The sequence below is a fragment of the Dufourea novaeangliae genome, unplaced genomic scaffold (assembly GCF_001272555.1).
Source record: "Dufourea novaeangliae isolate 0120121106 unplaced genomic scaffold, ASM127255v1 scaffold14, whole genome shotgun sequence".
Classification (NCBI taxonomy): domain Eukaryota; kingdom Metazoa; phylum Arthropoda; class Insecta; order Hymenoptera; family Halictidae; genus Dufourea; species Dufourea novaeangliae.
The window spans coordinates 2,860,293-2,881,920 of record NW_015373890.1 but is presented as its reverse complement, the minus strand read 5'-3'; the positions used below and the strand labels follow the sequence as shown (position 1 = coordinate 2,881,920).

General features: G+C 38.9%; 1 protein-coding gene across 1 annotated transcript in view; it reads left to right on the top strand.

Moving 5' to 3' along the window:
* The window catches only part of LOC107186627 (protein 60A), a 47,153-nt gene that overhangs the window by 23,833 nt on the left and 1,692 nt on the right, over positions 1-21,628 (top strand). The window contains exons 3-4 of the mRNA XM_015574528.1: positions 7,988-8,142; positions 20,991-21,179. Coding sequence (XP_015430014.1) covers positions 7,988-8,142; positions 20,991-21,179 — 344 coding nt within the window. The remainder of the gene's footprint in view (positions 1-7,987; positions 8,143-20,990; positions 21,180-21,628) is intronic.

Below are 21,628 nucleotides of genomic sequence, written 5' to 3'. Positions count from 1 at the left end.
TCTGAAGACATGGAAGCTTTAATAACCAACGAAAAAAATTTCGACTTCTTGAACTCGAAATACCTATGTACCCTCTTAACTGCTCTCCGCGGCAACCGAGGTAGTTACGACCACCGCGCATCGGGGCCCTCTCGAGAGCATCCGTGGAAAAACGGTACCTCGGTGTTCCCAACTTCATCTTTGACTATTTCCAGGTGGAGGGGGGAAGGGAAGAGGGACGCCCTGGGGGCCCACCGGGGTGGGTGGCTAGACCAATTTCGGTCCTCTCCTCTGAGCAAGGAGAGTCCGTGGTTTTTGACATCGTCATCGTGCCCCTAATTAGGCCGTCCTTAAGTCGCCGAAAAAATTCCAGGTATTTGTTCTACCTGGATGAGAGAGGAGCCTCAAGGGGCACGGTGGGAGCTTCCACCATTTCTTTTTTCTGATTCTACCTTTCTCATTCATGTGTCCCAGGGCCGTCCACCGGGTTCTCCACGAATAACAAGTCTGTCTCTCCCTCTTTCTCTTTCTATCTCTGCTTTCTAGAAGCGCCGAAGCATTACCGACGTATTCCGATTTGATTTTTATCGCCAAGCCCCCGGGCTCGTTAATACGATACAAATTAGTTAAATCCCGTTCCCTTATCCCGTCGTTGTATCGCTGGTATTGTCGTGAACGCCTTTCGGCAACGGATTTCTGACCGTTCGGTACAAATATTTGGGAAAATCGAGTCGAGGGGGGGGGGGGGAATTTGGCGTACGATGGTGTTTAGGTTAAGCCCCCATTCCCCTTTAGCGGCCCAAAAAAAAGGTGATATTTAGGAATTTTTTAAAAAGAATATAAAGATGAAATCGTTGCGTACAAACGGAAGCTTGAATGTTCAAATAATTCGCGCAAACTGACTAGTACAATTACATTTTGCACAAGCAAATCCGTTTAAATGGAAGCTAACACCCCCTGGCAAACAATTATCATTACTTTTCGTATTATTTAATTGTAATAACTAATTATGATTGTAGTTTATTATTTGTAGGTATAAGAAATAACTGCGAAAGATAAATCGAACGTGTAACGCACAAGTTAGTGTGCGCAAATTATTTGAACGTGTAAATGGACCTTTAGTGCATCGTAGTTGGCGGACTTTAGTCGAATCACTTCTTTGGAACACGATAAATGGAGCCGCTCATTTGAAGAAGTGATTAGCTCCAGTAAAATATACAATATATACAGGGTGTTAATTTTAACTCGAGCACCTAAATTATTTCCGCTACTATTGAAAGTAAGAAGAAATGATTAAATAGGATGTATTTTTTTTACACATTAACATGTATTTTATATAACGCGATGTGGTAGTCAGCGTCAAGATGAGTTCAACGACCTACACACCATGACCTTGAATTGACCTTGATGGAGTAAAAATCAGCTTCAGTTTGAAGAATGCAGAAGTAAATAAATGCAATAAGAAGTATCAAAATTTTATCACCATCAGATGCACGCCTTAAACAATGTACATCCTATTTAGTCATTTTTTCTTACTTTCAGTAGTAGCGGAAGTAAATTAGGTGCTTGAGTTAAAATTAACACCCTATATATAAAGTTAAGCACCAAGTTAAGCATCAATCCCGAACCAAGTGTTTCGGCACAAAAATTTGCAAAATTCCAGAAAGTGTGGTTAGCCATTTTAGACTGTGAACGACTTAAACGATGTTAGTCGACTGTGAATGTTTTATATAATCACATTTTTAGAGCTTAATTTGTGAAACTCGGAGTGAAGCAGATGTTTTTGTTCTTCATGAAGACTTCTATTGAATTAAAATTAATATAAATTTGTTTCAATTCAATGGGAATTCTTCATGAAGAACAGAAACATATATTTCTCAGTCACACTTCTTTTCGTGTTTACAGGCGAGTAATATTGAAGTTCAAAACGCTCTTGAGCAATCCTTATATTGAATTATCAATAAAACAACATCGAAGCATTTTGTCAACGCGAGTGTATCACCTAACTTTATCCTGTCATGTTTTCCCCCGTGGTCATCATACGGCAAACAATCAGTCGTTAGAACTTGTATGTCCAAGAACCACTACCCAAGAGTCCACGTTTCGATCGTCACAGCCACACGAGAGCTGGCCGTTTCACGTCCACGTGGCGGATGGCGACAGAGTGTCTAGAGCCATCCCTGTCTGCGATACCTACCGTAGACTTTGGTACCGCGACCTGACCGATATACAGGCCCCGACAGGAAACGCTATTCCGTAAATTGAGGTAAATTAGCGGTGGAGACGGGCTCCGGAGCTCCAAGTTAAGAGTTATATACTTGGTGTGTGCCTACGCAGTTACACGCACGCAGAGGCTGCTGCTCCACCTCCTCTTCCTTCTTCTCCTTCTCTTTTTCCCTCCTCCATCTTTTCCATCCGTCCGTCCTCTTCTTCTTCTTCTTCTTCTTCTTCTACTTAGGCTTCTTCCGTCAAACTTGATGCGTGACGCATCCTCCTCCGCCTCCTTATCCTCCTCCACCTTCTGGTCCAGCCGAGACAAGCTGGCGACGCTCTCGGTTTCTTATGTGTATCTGTGTGCGTCAGTTGGTTCGTTTCCAACAACCGTTCCTAGTGATAGAGGGACATATACACCACAGAGCGACGTCAGCTGTCTCTGCCGGCTTTCGATAACGACCCACCCCCTCTCCTGCACTGACGAAAGTCAGACAGTGACATTTAACTGTAACGAGCCTCAGGGTCTCTGGCTTTAGACCCAATTAGGGATTCATGAATTTTTCTTCTCGTTCGCGTTTATTAGATGGTAGGCCGTTTCTTGTGTGCTGCTTTGCGCGCAACAGCGATATATGTACATACACTTTGTTAGCTGGAAGATGGTGTATCCGTGCTCTGCCCCTGTGGATGCGATCCGTGCAGCGTGATCTTTGTTTCGCGTATATCGTTGAACGTTTGATCCGGTTCACAATGATCTAGACGGTTTTATAATAGCATTTTGAATTTAATTTTGGATATAGTGGAATAATGATTGTATTTTCCTGGAATGTTCAATCCAGTTGATTCTGATTTAGGCGGTTTTATTGCAGAGTTTCGGAATTTATTTTGGATGAGTTGAATTATTTAAAAATTCATTATAAGTTTTACGAACATCAGGATTCAACTAACATACAAAATTGAAGAAAAAAATGTAATCAAGAATCTACGTATTGCTTTACATTATTAACATATTCAATGTTAAAATTCGTATTTTAGTAAGTTGACCTAGACATTGGAATTTGAATTTCAGTTTAAATTGAATTTAAAGATGATATTGAAACATTTCTTATAGCAATTTTCGATACAATGGCCACTTAAAACAACATTCAAAATGTGGCCCTGACGTTCCTGACCTCCAAGAGTTCAAGGTTCTACTTATTATCTTCATTATGATTTCAGTTTATTTAGTTCATTATGCTTTAAATCTAGTTAAAATGTATGTAGTTGATCCATTGTTGAATACTTTAATCAGTCGAAATTATTTCGAAATTACGTAACTTAATTTGCAACTTCAGTAAACATAAATCTGCAGCGAGGAACTGTTTATTAACTGAAGCTGTACGTTCAACGTAGGTACTGTTAACGTTTAATCAATATTCATTATTCGCTAATACTATTCAATTTGCAGCAGAAATAATGTTCTGTTTGTTACGATGTAACACCTGCGGTTTGAAATTCAAATTACGCGTAATAACTCAAAGCAGCTACAACTCTGATGTTTGAATGACAACCATGTGACTTTAACTACCTCGTGAATTCTTGAGAAGGTATTAAAATGGCCAATGTATCCTTTCGACTTATTCTTTCGATAGATTCTACATTATTATACTTTGACAGCTTAAAATTATCAATTTGACGATAGTTGTTTAATTTTATGTACTCCGCCCTCAAAGGGTGAAATACACCCAATAGTTAGCGTTAATTAAATAGTTAATGTTACTACATAGTACCACATGAAATTATAATGCCAATAATCGAATAGTTATGATGACAGTCATAGTAACACAATGTAACATGTGTCGTAACAGACAATTGTAATTAGTAAATTAAGCATGATCTACATAGGTATGTACACTGATTGTTGTGCTAGTCCTAAGTCAGGACAATATTTCACTCTCCTATTTTCTTTAACCTTCATCCGGATAGAAGACCCTCTGAGACTCTTATTATTTCATAATGAAAAATATAATAGAGAGCTTCTGAGGATCTTCTCCGTTCTATCCTCATGAAGGTTAACTAATGTACAATTATACCCACCACTGGGAGGTTCCCCACTAGAATCAATCAAAACAGAGTAAACAGAAGATAAGCAGAGGCTTGGCTTTGAGTAAAAAATACATTTATAAGGGGTTGGAAACCTTTCCGCCTTGCCATGAATGCTCTGAAGCGGACTCGAGTACGTCGCACTCATCCAGACATTACTGTATTATTTTCGTGATTGTTTAATTATTCTGTATAGATAAACAATAGAGTATCAAAGAAATAACTTCGGATAACTCAATAATTTCTACGGACAATTTCATTTGGATCATAGAAAAGTCAGCTAAACTAACTTACAAAATCTTTCGTATTCTTATCCATAATATTCACCACCATATTCTCAAACAGAATATACACCTTCCGTACCTACTGGAGTTCTGTCTTGCCTTAATCAAGAAACCCCTAAAAATTTGTTATATCTGAAAAATCTAATTTTTACGAAGACGAAATACTCAATTAGTGTCTCGTTGGGAGAAACCTATTAATTCTGATCGCGCATAGTTTGATTGAATATAGGTTAGTTTTATTAAAAATACAGTGTTTTCGTTTCCATCCACAGACACAGCGATCTCACGCGATACATCGTAATACAAATCAATTGAAGCCGACAGACGCTTCATCAACCATTCATATGAAGGTAATCGGTATGATTCAAAGAAGAAGAATGTTAGGGAAAAAAAAACAAAAATCTAACACGTTCATTAGCGAATAGTGCGCACAATTTCCAGCGTGGAATTCAACGCGTTAGGAGATTTATCTCTCTTGTTTACAATTGTTGAAGATCACAGGCGAAAAACCTGATAACTGACATATATCCGCTTTTTGTAGGAAAATAATTTTATTCTTTTGAGAGATATTGGATTTAATTTTAGATACGGTGGAATAATAATTACCTCTTTCTAGAGCGTGATACTGATCTAGACGACTTTATTGTAGCATTTTTTATGTAATTTTGGATACAGTGGAATAATGATTATCTTTTGAGGGATATTGGCACATATGTGTTCGTTTAATTTTTCTTTCATTTAAGCATGATTCCAAAAAATATAACAAACATTATCGTAAATTAATATTCACTTGGAAAGTACCCAACAAAAAAAACATATCCTATCAATTGACTGTCGCTAATGTTCATAAATATAATTTAAATAAATACAGCTGAAAAATAAAAATAAATTTTTTTTTGTTTATCTTAAGGGTTCTGTTAAGTTCTTAGTAAATGAAAACCTGATTAAGTTTCAATAAACTTTTAAGTACCTTCAGTTTTAGACAATCATATATGCCATAAATGCATAGAATCCGCGGTCTAGCAATATTAAAGTGATGGTAAAACCACAGAGTTCTATATTAAATATACTTATACTAGACTGCTAACTCTCCAAACTTCGCTTATATGAAATGTCCCCGAAAAGCATGTACTGAAATATCGTATTCTGCAGATACACAGAAGCAATGTGATAGATATATCAATGGTTTCTGTTTATATATTTCTTTTTATGGATACTTTAGTTTAATATATGCTTTTCGAGGATATTTTATACAAGTTAAGCAGTCTTGTAGTATACATAGAATATAGAAGTATGTGAGGTTAAGTCAGAAAAACTAGAATTACAGGTTAGAATAACTGTATTATGAAGAATGTATTTAAATGTATCACATTGCTTCTGCGCATGTGCAGAATGAGATACTTCAGTATATCGCTTTTGAGGACATTTTATATAAAGAAATTGGTAGTCTAATGTATAATATAAAAATTTCTGGGTAAAACCCTTCCAGCCACCAAACGATATAAAAAAAAGAAGAATAACAAAATTGGACTTATCATCTGTTTCTCCCGAGGTCTTCAATTATCAACTGTCCCGATTGTCCGATCACAGGAACGGTAATCTGTTCCCGCGGGGGCAAACCAAGATAAATGCGTCGTTTGAGACAGGCGTCTTTGCGAGTGGATGCCTCTTCAATGAACAATGATTAGTGTGTTTCTCGCTGAAATCTTATTGACGCTAGTCACGTGCCGACGGATTCGCGGGAATCGTCGAGTCACAACACTACAATCTACGGAATCGCGGGGAAATATACCGCGCAAGAGCTCCGATCGTTGTGTAGGTATCGCGGCTAGGTTACGTAACGTTCAGCGGTTTCCTATCGTCTATCGATCGATTATATCGATGAGTTGCGCGACTACAAGTTCCATCGAACGATACCTATCGCGGGAACGATATACAGTGGCGGATAAAGAGAGGTTATCCACTTTTCTATTTTTTAAAATATTTCTAGTTTTTTAACACCAACTTAAAACCTTAATATACTGGGTTTTATACAGCTTTTAATTCTCTATCAAAATATATATGTATATACATACACACATACTAAAGTGTTAAGTTGACGTTAAAAAAATAATAAAAATGAAATAAATCGAAGAAGTGATAACTTTTTTGTCTGCTAGCAAATAAACTTCTTTGCCTTTATTTATTATACATTCAGGTAAATAAAAAATATTTTGTTTCAATATTCCTGCATTGAAATTGCACTGTATACAAACGGTGCCTATCATAACGTAAAAAGTTAATAACCGATTATTAAAATTCTACTGCCATTCTACTGGCAGTAAAATATTATAAAGTTCCTTCGACTCCACCTCTCTGGTTAAGAGTTAAATGGTTAATATCTGTAAGCATGGAATTACCGTCGAATACTGATCCTCTGTTTTTATCGCAAGCTTATAAAATGCTCATGTAGAGTTTTCATTTAATATTATGCACATCGTTTGCATGCAGATCGGCATTAACGTGAAAATTACCGCATGTTTTAAGCGTACGTATTTGAATTAACAGTTCAAGGAAAATACCAGATGATTCTATAAGTCTTTGCACTTTTTGTGGACGAGTTTCCATTACGAAAAATACATACATATATGAAGAAAAACAAATAAATAAGTGTATTCTCAAATTTAAGAAATTTGAGTTGAAAGAATAACAATATTGTTTGTTATTCATAATCCTATCAACCGCTAGAGTTGGTTAGCAATACTCATTCGACCATATTTTTTGTTCCTCTTCGTGAGAGGATCACAGGGATCTTATCCTAAACGATCAAGCAGCAGACTCTCGACTTTTCCTTTCGTTTGTTTGAATAAATATACAACCTTTAAAATTGTAGCAGTCACGATGAATATTGTTTTATGAGAAACGTGTTTGTTTTGATCATCGTCAACACTGTTCACGGTCCAATCGTCCGTTTAATACCTTATCCACATAGCTGCGTGTTAACGTAACGACTGGCGCGAGTTTTTCTTAATGTATGCACGGAAAATTGCAGTGATATTAGTGACACAGAGCAGGCGTCATAAGTGGCTTTTAGCGGCTAATGCGTTGCAATGCTTGCAACTTATTGTTAACGAGGATGTTATGTTAAGTGAAGTAATGTTAATCACGGCTACAGCGTAGGTACGGTATCGGTTTTACATTAAAAATTTCGATCTCTTTGTCTTGTACAATTTCCATACCTTTAAAGTGGTTTTCGTAAATTTTTAATAATTAAAAATTACATCCCAGATAGCACATGACGTCTTGAAGACGTCCATTTTACGGCTATTTTAGGTCTGAGACGCCTTTAAGCCGTCATTAAGTCGTCCGTGTGCTATCTGGGTAACGATTATTCGAGATATTGCTTTCGCATAAATCCATTGTAATATGCAGACTTGTTTTTCACGTCACAGAACGAGGGAGTTGCAGTACGTGGACGCAGTGAACACGACCACTGGAAAAGAGGGCTGGCTGACTTTAAACGTCAGCGAACCTCTTCAACATTGGGTGAACAACCCCGATGGAAACAAAGGACTGTATCTTTCGGTGCATCCAGCAGATCGTTCTGGTGAGTAACAAATTTTTCATTATATATTTTCTATACTTTCTCCTTTCGTTATGATTAGAACGTCGGACTGTTGGTTGAACAGAGATTAGTTGCAGATGTAAACTGTGAATAGACATAAATTGTGAATCTTTATACAAATTTGGAATTTCTTTGGTAGAGCAATTCGTAGACACATTCTTGACATTTATTGTTCCTTTAAGGTAGTTTAAGAACTACATATGTATATTAAACATTGTTTAAAAAACGTGTAATAACGTTGTTAATGTAAAAGGTAATTGCACAAAAATAATCTGTGCTTTCTTGAAATGTGAACGAACATGTACGAAAAGCTACAATTTCCTTGCACTATTAATTCTTAGTTTTAAAAATCGTTTAAAAATGACGCCTCCAATTGGGAATATCCTCTTAAGGGGGGAGCCTGGTGTAAACGGGTTAAAAATGAACGAATATTTGGGAATTTATTGTGAAGAAAGTATTAAACCAATCTCTTTGAAAGTTAGATACTACTTTAGTGTACAATTTAAATCAGTAGAAAAAAATTTATTTTCACGACAAATTCATAAATATTATAGTTATAAGGACTTATGTGCAGCCCGTGAGGAAAAAAAGTATTTCACGTCGGAGTATATAACTAAAAGAATATTCAACCAACTATCCCAGTCTTGCATGTACATATTCTTTAACATCTTCACAGCATGAACCTATTTTGAAGTTAAAAAATTCAAAATTGAAGAAATGGTGACATTTAAAAAAAAGGCAACATTTTGCAAGTAAAAAAATGCTAAAGAATATGATTTATTGAAGCCCTAAAATTATAAATCTAGGTTCATGCTGCGAATGAGATGTTAAAGAATATGTACATGCAATGCTGGATCAGTTGGTTGAATATTTTTTGAGGTACTATCCCCGACGCAGAACACCTTTTTTTGCTCATGGGTTGCACATTAGTAGTTGTAACTATAATAGTTTCGGATTTGTCGTGAAAATAAATATTTTTGTATTCAATTTAATTGTACAATAAAGTATTCTTAAAGTTTCAAAGAGATTGGTTTAATAGATTCTTCGCAAGAAATTCCCAAAAATTCATTCATTTTTAGCCTGTTTACACCAGGCTCCCCCCTTAAGATCCACACGCTTGCGCGGAGAGGGGCGATCAAAGCAACGTGGACGGGACCACGCGGCTCGTATTGAGCAATGGATCGTGGCTAATAAACGCTTCGGGGTCAGAAGTTCGACGCGGTGAATTCCAACCGTTTCTTGTACACCTGGCTCGGCGAGAAGGCAGCCACCATCGGGCCGTGTATACGTGTGTAGGCTTTCTCGAGTGTACACCTGTTTCATGCTCTCACTACCATCCTGAAAAATCTATAGCTCGTTCGTGGATCGTGTGTCTTCGAGGCGTACACGCAGCGAATCGCCTAGCGAATGGCTTGGTGCTAGTGATGGATATTGACGTGCACAGCGGCTTCACTGTGCATAATGTTAATAAAAAAAAATGTGGGAAATTTTCACAGGGTGGTATCCAAATACGAAAACAACTAAAAACGTTCTTATACATATCTGGATCCCAGATCCCAGAATGTATTAAATTCACTTTTTAAAAAAATAACGAAGTTGATCTTCATATGACTTTTACACGTCCACTCATGAACAAATTAATAACACCGGTATATGCTCCCCTTGACACCATTCAACTTTCTTCGCAAACATTTGTCGTTACGAGTAAGAATATTGAGAAAAAGGGGATGTCAAAATCAGGTGAGACAGCCTGTATATCACTCAAGACTACAACATATCCGAAATGTTAGTCCAAAAAGTGTCCGATTTCGCGTGGAATGACCCTACAGGTCCCTTTTACTACCAACTGGCTCGTATCGCACCTTCCCCGTTTCTTCTTATAGTACAGTGAACTCTCACTATATATTGCCACTAAACATATTGCCACGCGAGACACTTCTCCTTCACACGTACTTTCGAGCACAGAAATTCGCTCTTCCACGATCCAGCTTTTGCGCAGACCAAGGCTATGACGATAGAACTTAGCATGGAGGGGGATCTGAACTCATTGCCATTTTACTCCCCTACAGCCCCGACCATCGCAATATAATTAGAGTCCACTGTAACAGGGTTTTTCTCGCGGTTGGAAGTTCTCTCGTGCGTTGTCTCGAAGTTCTTCCTACCAACCACGAACCACATCATCGACGAAAGGCCAAGCCTCTGGCGTCGTCTTGTCTTCCTATACTGGCGAGATGTGCGTGGGATTTCCGTTCGCGGAGGAAAGAAGAGAAACAGAGAGACAGAGAGACGGATACACACACATGGACGAGCCGGAGACCTAGATGATGAGATAAAGACGACGCCCCTGAATCCGATTCTGTCACCGAATCATAGATGAGAATCGTCACGAGACGGTGTGTGTACGAGAAGGAAAGATCAACCGCGATTCCGATCCTCCGGAGATAAGATACACCTGTTAACCGGTACCCCCGGGAACCAACGATCAGCTTTTAGATCATTGATGATTTTTCGTTTCCGTCTGAAAGGACGTTGGTCCAAAAGCCAGGGCCTGGGAACGTGGTAGCCTTGGCCGATTAAATCTCTCGTCGGAGGATAACGTACGAAAAACCAGCTGGGGCCAACGGAGAGAGATCAAGAGACTAATATTCGTGGCGGACACGTGTTTTCGGGTGTATCTCGGACACTATGAAAGCTTCGAGATGTATCAATGATCTTTATAACCCGAGGATCCGGTGGACCTGTTCGAGGGGGTTGGGGATTAACTGATGCGCAACATGGGTGGATCTTGGGGACATCGTGTGGATCACCTGTTACGATTTATTTAATTAACCCCTTGCCCTACCATTTGTTTGACGACTGCACTCTCAAGAATTACATTATCGTTAATAATTTCCCAGATACAAAAAGAATTCTATTCTTATGTCAAGTGTAACATTTACTCTAAATCTTAAATGTTAATATCAGCGAGACAGTATTTCACTTTGACTTAAAGAAAACGAATTGCGTGAATGTTTATTAAATGCAGTTTGAAATCGTCATCACGTGTGTGACTCGATGTTATAAATTTACATATCCACTCAGAATACAGGCGTGCACTGGCCAAGCAAATAAAAAAGAATCTACATACGAATTGAATTCTTCAAGATTAAATCAACATATTCACTCAAGCGCTATTTACAAAGTACAATCCGTCATGTTCTCAGGTCTTGGGTTCTTAGGAAATTCAACAAGAGTTGAATTATACTGATTTATATTGATTTAATGTCACACGATAGAATAGACGCAAAAACTTTAAGGGTTGATTTTACCCCTTCAGTGGTAAAACGGGCACGAAAAAAAAGTGCTCCAAGCATTGTTCAATTTGCTCTACATTCATGCGAAGTTTCATTAAAATCAGAATTTTCGGGTTTGGAACCTTCCCTTGTCATTCAGGGATAACTTTCTCCAAAAGTCAGAAAATGATCATTCTCAATTATTTAGCTCTGCAAACTGTTAAATTAAGTTGACTTTCACGTGAACAAGTATATCACGGTGAAACAAACACCTGTAAAAGAACTACAAAACCAAAAATGATCATTTTCTGTTCAAATTAATAAACTGACAGATCACGCGACATAATTACTTACAGCGACAGAAATACAATTCGGTCGTTCCAAAGCGACTCTTCTCCGAAAAGGATCTAGAAAAAGGGAGAACGGAAAAGAAGTTCCAAGGAGCGAGTGACGGGGGCAGAGGCCCTAACGAGCCAGGCACTCGATCTAGCCCAGTTTCGACCTGATGTCTCATTTCGGTAGGACCAAAGCACTAGGGAACCAGGGCTTCCCCCTCTACTATCTTCCTTTCCTTTCGAGCAGCAATGTCAACCACCGACCATAACCGAAAATGAAGTATTTCTGCGGTATGTGGGGTTTATGGGTAATCGTCCAGCCATCGCCGCGGATCTGTCTTCGTGATTGAAGCCGAAGAACGGGGGGACGGGCGCGCGTGTCCACCTTGTAATCCTTGTGTTATCCTGGCCGCGATATACACATTCCGGGGGCCAGGTAACACCCGAGGAGAGACTGCCATAACCGACATCGATGGATAATAAACAAGACACGTTTCAAGCCGGTGTAGAGAACGCAAGAGAGGCATTGGGACATACTTGTGTACACGCGATACCAGCAGCCTGGTAACGGGCAGGTGTTAGTTGCCGTATACACACACACAGTTTGTTGTTTGCCGCGCCTAGATCATTTTGTTACTCACCTCTCTCACCTCCGTACTCCTCCTTCTCTCACCGGTTTCTCTCTCCCCCGTCGATCCTCCTCTCACCCTCTATCTCTCACTCTGTCTCTTTTCGCTTGGCATGTCTTGCTCACTCTCCTCGTCGATTCGACTTCTCTCCTTCGCGAGCACAACCGGTTTACCTTTGATCATTCAATATAAAACACAGGATCAGAGGCGCGCACGGACACACAGTTTCGCAGTACGCGTGTACATACGCACACATATAAGTGGGTGTACTTTGTTGCTCGCACAGGTAAAGTAACGATTCCGTTCCACGTTGTAATTCCTCCCTCTTGTTTTCCCTCTTCGTTTCTCTCTTTCTCGATCTTGTCCCATCGTGGATCCATCCTTTTTCTATCTTTTCCCCGAGATTCGCGCTCGCTCCCCTCCCTGGGGACACACACACTCTGTTGATTCCTTTATCCATCTCTTTTTCCCTCTATCTCTGTGTCTTCTCTCTCCCTCTCTCTCTCTCTCTCTTGCTCTCTTTCTTTCTCTCTCTGTTTATCTTTCGTTTTTGCCTCTCCGGTCTCTCCGGTTAAGAGCCCCCCGGGTTTGTTTGCACTGGTTCGCCGTCACGCGGTCGCGATCCGTGCCTCCTCTCCGTGCCCTCCCCGTATGCCAGAGGAAGTTTCCTGTTCGGGTTGCAGAAAACCAGATGCTTTCGAAAGTACGGGCCGGCTATCTCTCTGTGTAGCTGCTAAAGACCAGCTACACACCTCCGCGTGATACGCCCACGCGTGCCTAACTACGCGCTCGCTCGCACGCTCTTGAGACTTGCGACACCTCGAGGCCTATCACCGCGAACGAGAACCAGCCTTTGTCAGACGTACTGGGATTTATCTTCGCGGCTGCCCCGAAGGCACCGACAAGCACCGAAACTACCACTGTGGGTCCACGAGATATTTGGCCCATGGAACATCTTTGGGCGTGATAGAGCTTAAGTCTGACGAAGTTGGAATTGATGGCGATTAGGCTTGATGTAATTTGAGCCTAACAAAGTTTGGAATTGATGGAGTTCAGGCCTGATGGAGTTTGAGACTAATGGAGTTTAGGCCTGATGGAGTATGGACTTATCGAAGCTCGGGCCTGATGGAGTTTGGGCCTGATTGAGTGTAGGCCTACGAAGTTCGGGCCTGATGGAGTTTGGGCCTGACGGAGTTCAGATCTTATGAAGTTTGAGCTCAACTTTGGAATTGATGGAATTCAGGCCTCATCGAGTTCGGGACTGATGAAGTTTGAAATTGATGAAGTTTAGGCCTGATGGAGTTCGGACCTGATGAAGTTTGAGCCTGATGGAGTTTGAAATTGATCAAGTTCAGGCCTAATGGAATTTAGGGCAATTGTCGTCTTAACCTTCCAATAGCTCAATTAAACTCGGGACACCCTGTACATTCAGCTCTAGACAATTTACGTAAGAATAGGTCCCCATAGTATAACTAAAGCTTTGACACTTTGACTACTAGATATTAAAGATTCCAATGTTTCTCCATCATCACGAGATGTGATAGGTTGTAACGCTTATCATTTGCATCAAGAGATTTTCTTATTGCACGTAAAATAAAATGGGAACAGACAATATGTTCGAGCAGTCGATTATATAATAACGAAGTCCGGTAGTCACGAAACCATCCGTTATTCGCGTCCACTCGGGATGCGTAACTAGAGGCTGCGGTTTAGTGTCCAAGACATAATACGGATAAAGTGAAAACTAGAATCACTTAATATTTATATCTCTTCTGAATAATTTACATATCTATCGAATACTGGAGTGCACTCATCACGCAAATATAAAAGAGTTGAATCAATTGAACTTTTCAAGATTAACTCGCTGCGTTACGATTTGTCTTGAAGTCTACAGTCCTCAGAATTACTGTATTGTTACTAATTTCCTACACACATATGATATGGTTTTAAAGGTGTATCGGTAATGTAAAAAATTATTGTCCTTTGTTTCTTTCGTTTGCAGGTATCCATGTTTTGAGTATTATTAGCCATATGATAAGTATTTATAAAACTATAATTTCTTTTAAATATTTTAAGAGGGTGCACTGATCAAAGGTAACAAAAAATGGGTTTTATTACGTATAATAACTTTAGAATGTCAATACATAACTGTGTTAGAAATAGACAAAATTTGCCAAATAGCAACAAATGAGAAATGGCACTGAACGCTTTCAAAATGTTGAAATGTTCCTGTGAATCATTTATATCAAAAATACAAAAAATAAGTATTTGGTCGTACTGTTAGATAATGTGGGAATGAAACGGTTAAATAGATAAGTACGATGATTTCGTAACGTAGCTACCGAAAGCTTTTGTGCTTATATTTCAGTTCGATACTATGAGGGTTTTTCGAGGGCATTAGTCATCCTTGAAACCTGATAATTTTTGGCCAGTTGAAACAAATTGCGAGAGGAACAATGTTACCGGTTCCCTGTGGCGTCCTTGACTGTCAGAAGTGTATTGGGAAACCGTAGCCGCCTGATTTAGGGCTGCCCCTTTGTAGAAAGAAATCACTTTATCCTTGAACCTCCAGCACGAAGTGGACACGCCAAAAATATTTGCTTCTTATTGCTCTTCATTTTCACTAAATTTCAGGATATTAGACTCTATTAGGCAACTTTAATCGACATTATGGCTATGGTATAAAAAAAATGGTAGATTCTAAAACGTGACTTTGTCTTAACTCTGTTTTGCATAAAAAAGTTATACAAAAGATTTTGCGAACATTAACACAGGTGGAAATAGTCAGTCATTCGATTCAACGGAAAAACAAAATGCGAGCTATGTACTTGAAAAACTCAAACGGCTCGAATATTCGAGCACTCGTAAGACTTCGATTCACTTGAAAATGAATTTTCAGCTCGAAAATTTTCAAATTACTCGAATATATTCGTACAGATCTCTAACCTTCGAGTTACTCGTAAATATTCGAATTACTCGAATTACTCGAATAATGATCTATTTACTATTAAATAGTAATCTATCTGTAAAGAAAAAAAATCACTTCAAGAAACGAAAATAAAACAGAATTTATCTTACATTTTTCTTAAATATTAAAGAATTTATCTTACATTTATACTAAATAATATTTAAACAATTTTTTTTATATTTAATAAATGCGTTAAAGTACCATTATTTTATAACAGTGGTGTAAGAAGTTTACATGGGGATAGTTGCCATACGATCCGATACATTGTCAGCAATGTGACACACGCGTGTTAATGCTAATTTTATCGATTTTCTTGCATAAATCACATTTCTTTTTTTTTATCTTCGCAGCAGTATCTTTTAAAGCTATCGCTCGCCTGAACACCTGGTTTCCGCCTACAGGTCTCGCAAGCATAAACAGGTTGCCGTCTTCCTCTCTTAATTTTACGACTAGAATATATCGCAGACTTTTGGTTTCTACCTTCTTCGATTAAGAGGACTGTTCATTTCTTTCTGATTCTAGAAAGATAATTCTGTATCTGTTATTTGTAGTAAGCTCAAGCAATTTTGTGGTTTTTAACCCTTATTTACTAAGAAACGACTGAAAGGACTATTCTTATTAGATATAGAGGATGTTTTATGGAACCAGGAAAGCATAATTTATCTGGACCATGACGGGGAAGTTATAAGAATGATATATACCAGTTTCAACGTTAATGATTCGTTTTTAAATTAACAAGAGAGGAAATCTTCAGGTAATTCCGTCGGAAGATTGATATCAAGGAAAACTCAATACAATAAGATTATTGCTTTACGAGAGCGGCAACCGATGACGCGTTCGCCGACAAGTGTGTCCACTTATGAATGCAAGGAAAAATTGATGGTATTTTACATACATAATAGATGGTATTGGTTGAAAGGCAGAATTAGTGTAGAACAGGTATGGAATAGAGTGGCGATTATTGAAAACGCCGATCACCTCAAAATTACTAATTATCATTGGTAATTAGTTTAAAAGAATCAGTTTAGAATTAGTTTAAAAAGAAGCATCGGAGAGCATATGATTCATGTTTCTTAAACGAATTTGAAGTAAATTATGCTGTTTAATCTTATTGGTTTATTCCTACTTATCATCGTCGGTTTCATTGGACCTTGGAAAGAGTTCAAATAAATAGATTAGTTTTCTGGAATCTAACAAGCATTATCGTCATTTTATTTGACATTCTTTTAACTCGAAACTTTGAAATTGTACCAAGGAAGTATACAACTACCCTCACACCTATTATTTCCACGAATAAAAGAAAGTGACTCTTTTGACGATTTTTTTTTTAAATAAAAAGAAGATAGTTTTTTGAGGTTAACGTAATCTAGCGACCAAATACGAATAACCAACCGATTGCGAACTCGAATACTATCCAGGAACAAGTATGTACCATCCGCCATGTCTCTCTCGTTCTCTCACTTTTTCCTCGCGTAGCGACATACATACAGACCGTGATTCTAATCGAAAACCTACCTACCGGTCGCATGCCGCCCGAGTGTGTAAGTTCCGTCGGGCAGGTTCGTCGCCTCCCGGTCGATTCTGTAACGGCGCGCGCAAACTGCACAGCAGCAGGTGTCCGCCTGCAATCACGGCGAATGCGCATTCCAGCGGGCCAATTTACTAGCTTTCTCGAACTGGAAGCCACGCACGGTCGTGCCCGTAAGGAGGAGGAGGAGGAGGAGGAGGAAGATCGTTTGCATATACGCCGGCGACGGCGACGGCGATGCCCAGCCCGCTTGGGACTCGTACTGTACAGATATCGTAGGTTCACCGAGTACATACTAGGACTGTAGGTATTCAGATATTCGAACTATTCGAATAATGCGAACAATTTCGAATTCGAATAGTGGGAAGTATTCGAATAATTCGAGTAGTACAAAGTATTCGGTCAATTAGAATAGTACAGAGTATTCGAATATTTGAATATTCGAATAGTATTAAGTCTTTAAAGGGTCTTAAAACCTTGAGATATACTAGATTGAAGTGATCGAGCAATCGTTATAGGAGGGGTTAGATGAAACTTCGAATAAATAATTTTCACGAATTTTTCTGTACGAACTTTTTTTATCCACACCTGGGGGGAGGGGTGGGGGGTGTACAATGAGACCATTTGGATTGCTCGCGCGTACAAACGCGCGTGTCCTTTCGTTCGAATTTCGATATTGCGCGCGACGGTGCTTATGCGTTGCATGCGAATCGATTTCTGATGAAAATCCTTTTTCCGCCGTGATTGTGGATTCTCTACCGCGCGTCTCGATTTCTTTTTTTCTTTTTCTCTCGTTTTCTCGTCGTTTACTACAGATAGTTTCCATTCGAATAGTTCTCACGCGTTCCCCATTTGGCCGTGATGCGCGGCGAATGGTAGATTCGTTTGGGAACAATAAGTCACTCTGAACAGAGGATAAGTACTTTATCTTTCGTTTCTTATTGTTGATGTGTTTGTTGCTTGATGTATTCTGTTGATTTCTCGTTGTTCGATTTGTAAAATACAAGTGGTGGACAAAATATTCCTCTGTATCTGTCACCTGATTTTACGTAGAAGAACAAATTTCTGTGTAGATATACGTGTTTGTTCAGACTGCAGACATCGAAAGTATTCTATTTGTAGGGAACGATCAACATTCTATTACAAGCAGAATATATTAAATAAATCATTCGCCGGTATGACGTTTCATTTGTAACACAACTTGTCCAATAAAAGTCCGATGGATTGCTTTGACGTGACAGGTTCATGTTCACCGATTGCAAATTGTCAGCCGACTTAACCATAAATCATTGCATGACGCTAGTTGTGTTCTACAAACGTAGCAGATGTTTGTTTTCGATTTTGTAAATAGTAAATACACAATGTAACAACATCTAATTCGCTAGACTGCGGATTTTATGCATTTACAGTTTAATGTTTTAATGAAAAATAAGTTTAATAAATTTTAAATACGATTTTTCTTTTTCTTTGGGTTCCGATAAAAGCTTTAATACAGTAAATAAATTTGTTTAGTATTACTTTTCGTAAATAAATACTTGAAAACTGATATTCGCATAAACATTGGCAACATATCGTTACTTAATTTAAAACATAGTTACTTAAAACTTGCGTAACTATGAAAAAATAAATATTCAATTATACAACATTAAAATATCTTAAAAGCATATTGGAGAACAATACAGAAAAGAATCACCTGCGTGCGAAACTTTTGTCTGAATAATCAATGTAATATTGTCTAGCTTATTCAAATAATAATATAACGTTGGTGAATAATAAACATCCAATCCCCTCCCCCCCGTTGCTTATCAATCCATGGGACCCTCGAAGCTTTGATAACCCTGGGCCATTAGAAATCTTAATCCAGGTCTGCACTGATTATTGAACATACCAAACTATAGTTAAATTGTGTATCAATATGTTCCAAAAAAAAAAAGATATACTTCATTATTATTGAAGTAATAATAACACTGAAAACATAAAATCTGTAAGTTCTCCATCTGTTTACAACAATTTGATCACCCACTGTACGTACCGTTTCGTTAATAAGTTTCCAGTGGGTATCTCGCATTTAGACTTACACCGTCCCCAATGTCAATAATGATCAGTACCATTCTACGGATCTGCGGAACAAGCTTACGACACACTATGCTAATGCCATGTAAAGTGGCTCTATTTTTGTCGCGGTTGGACACTGTTAAGGAATATAATTATTACGGCATGAATATTAAACGCGGCTTCGATAATTATGATAAACAAGTGTCACAACTTCTTCGAGTTTGATTATTACGAAACATGTAAACGTTCGTATGGCCGTGCTTTTACGCTGAAAACTTCTCTCCTCGCCCCCTCCTTCTCCTTCACCTCCTCCTCCTACTGCTCCTTCTCTTCTCTTCTCTCCACCCCTATACAACATCGTGTGATCGTTATGCATGCCACGTAAAGATAATTGAGAATAATCGATCGATCGGCATGCCGACTGACGGAACGATCAATTAATTAAACCCGCAACGGTACAACCCGGTGTGACTTAATTGCAGGGCCAACGTGTTGGGAAACCATGGTGGTGAGCCAGTATGTATCGCCTATGTATATCGACGAAGTGAACGGCTCCAAGCGATACGTATTACAGACCGTATGCTATATACACGCAAGCCCGTTGAGATTCTTAAATAGTTAATATTCCTGAAGGTTGGCTATTAATAATTCCAATCCACGGCCTGGCACAGGCAGGCCGTTCTAATAAACACGACACACGGCCGCGAACGCGATCATTGCTGCGCGCCGCGAGTAGGTACACCGTACCCAGATAGCACCTTACATCCAAAGGATGTCCGTTTCATGTTCAGGTTATATCCGAATGTCCTACGTCCATTTTGAATATCCCTATAATTTTCGTAGGACTTACATTTCGGATGTTCTAAAAATGTCCGTCACGAAAGTCCTACGGATGTTCTCACGACTTAAATTTCGGATGTTTTGAAGCGTCCGTCCCGAAAATCTTACGGATGTTCTCAAGACTTAAATTTCGGATGTTCTACGAATGTCCGTTTTTTAAGACTTACAAATACTCTTTGGATTTAAATTTCGGGTGGCTTCGTTCAGTAATTTTGGCTCGATTTCATTCCATGCAACGTGATGGATCCCCATGAGGAAGGTGTCATTCTTTAGAGAATCAATACAGAAGTGTGACAATACTAATGGTTTTGTGCGGAAACCTCAGGAAATTCGAAAAAAACATTTTCTTTTCTTAAACTGTCTCTAACCAACACAGAATTAGTATTGTGCTGTGAAATAAAAATGAACACAATGCACACACAGATCATATCCCCCAGACCTATATTTTTCTTATAATTCCTTATAGGAAGTTTAACCTTTTATTTATTAACAGGAACTAACTTAATCTAATTTCTAGTTTCGCCTGCAGTGTACATAAATATGTATATGCCCAGGGTGCAGTGAAGTTTCTAATGTATTATTCGAAAAAGAGGATCATTATCCACTTTCAAACTTCGATGACGCACACGGGCGTCGAAGGCGGGGACTTTAAGCCGTAAGGCGTGTTTTTATGTGTATATGTTCACATGAGTCACGTGTGTACCTGACGATTCGTTGAGAAGAAATGTCGTTACTGCGCTCTGACGAATCCTAGGATGTCGCGATAGGCAGGGAACCAATCAGGGTCATATGTCGTCAATATCTGACTTCGACGTGTACATGATATACGCCCCCCCCATGTTCATAGTAGGTAAAGGAATCGGGTTATGAGCTCCGGATACGGTGTTAAATTTGTTACAGTTGGCAGCAAAAGTATTGATACACCCATGTAGGATAAATCATAAACAAATGTTAACACCTTCACAGTCGGCTGTTTTGCAGCGAAACCCTTAGTTTATGGCCCCTTTCCCCTTTATAGGCCGAAAGAAAAATGGTGACACTTAGGAATTTATTAAATTTTCATGACAGTCTCAGATCAGAAAGTTTTAAAAAGCGGCCTTTAAGTTTAATAAATTTTTACTATTTCCTTCGCGATTTCGATCAATTGCAATGTTTCCAAATAGTAATGACAATTAATGTTCTTGTGCTACCGTGTGTTTCCAGTGCACGAGATGAGACCGGAGGACATTGGGATCGTCGGTTTCAGGGGTGATCCTGACAAACAACCGTTCATGGTCGGTTACTTCAAGAGTTCCGGCATCAGGGAGAAAAAGGTACGACAAAAGCGAGATGCCAGGAGAAGAAAAAAGAGCGATTCCTCGAATTTGGATTATCGGAATAATCCGTACACCGGTAAGTCCGGAAGGTAACGTCCGATGCTACACAATAAATATCTTGTATTTTTCACACATTTCACACGATTTTTCATCCGTCCGAAGAATTATTGACCGCCTAAGGGCAGGAGGTCTGACAATTAGACAGAAGTAGGAGTTGGATCTATTTCTGACCCGTGGTAAAATTCATCACCGATTCGTCATAGAATTAGAGAACCATAGAAATCGAATCAAAATGGTATCCAGTGGGCACACTTTCTAATGTAACTTTTTTTTATGTTGACACGTTTTATGTCACACGTAGAGGTCATACGAAGGTCAACTTTGTTTCTTTAAAGGGTATCGTATATTTTTAATGCCCTAATTCGGCATAAGTGACTTCGTACTTTATGTGGGGAATAACGAGTAGCATCAAATAGTGCATTAAAAACTACACGATTCCACTTGAAAAAAACAAAGTTGATCTTC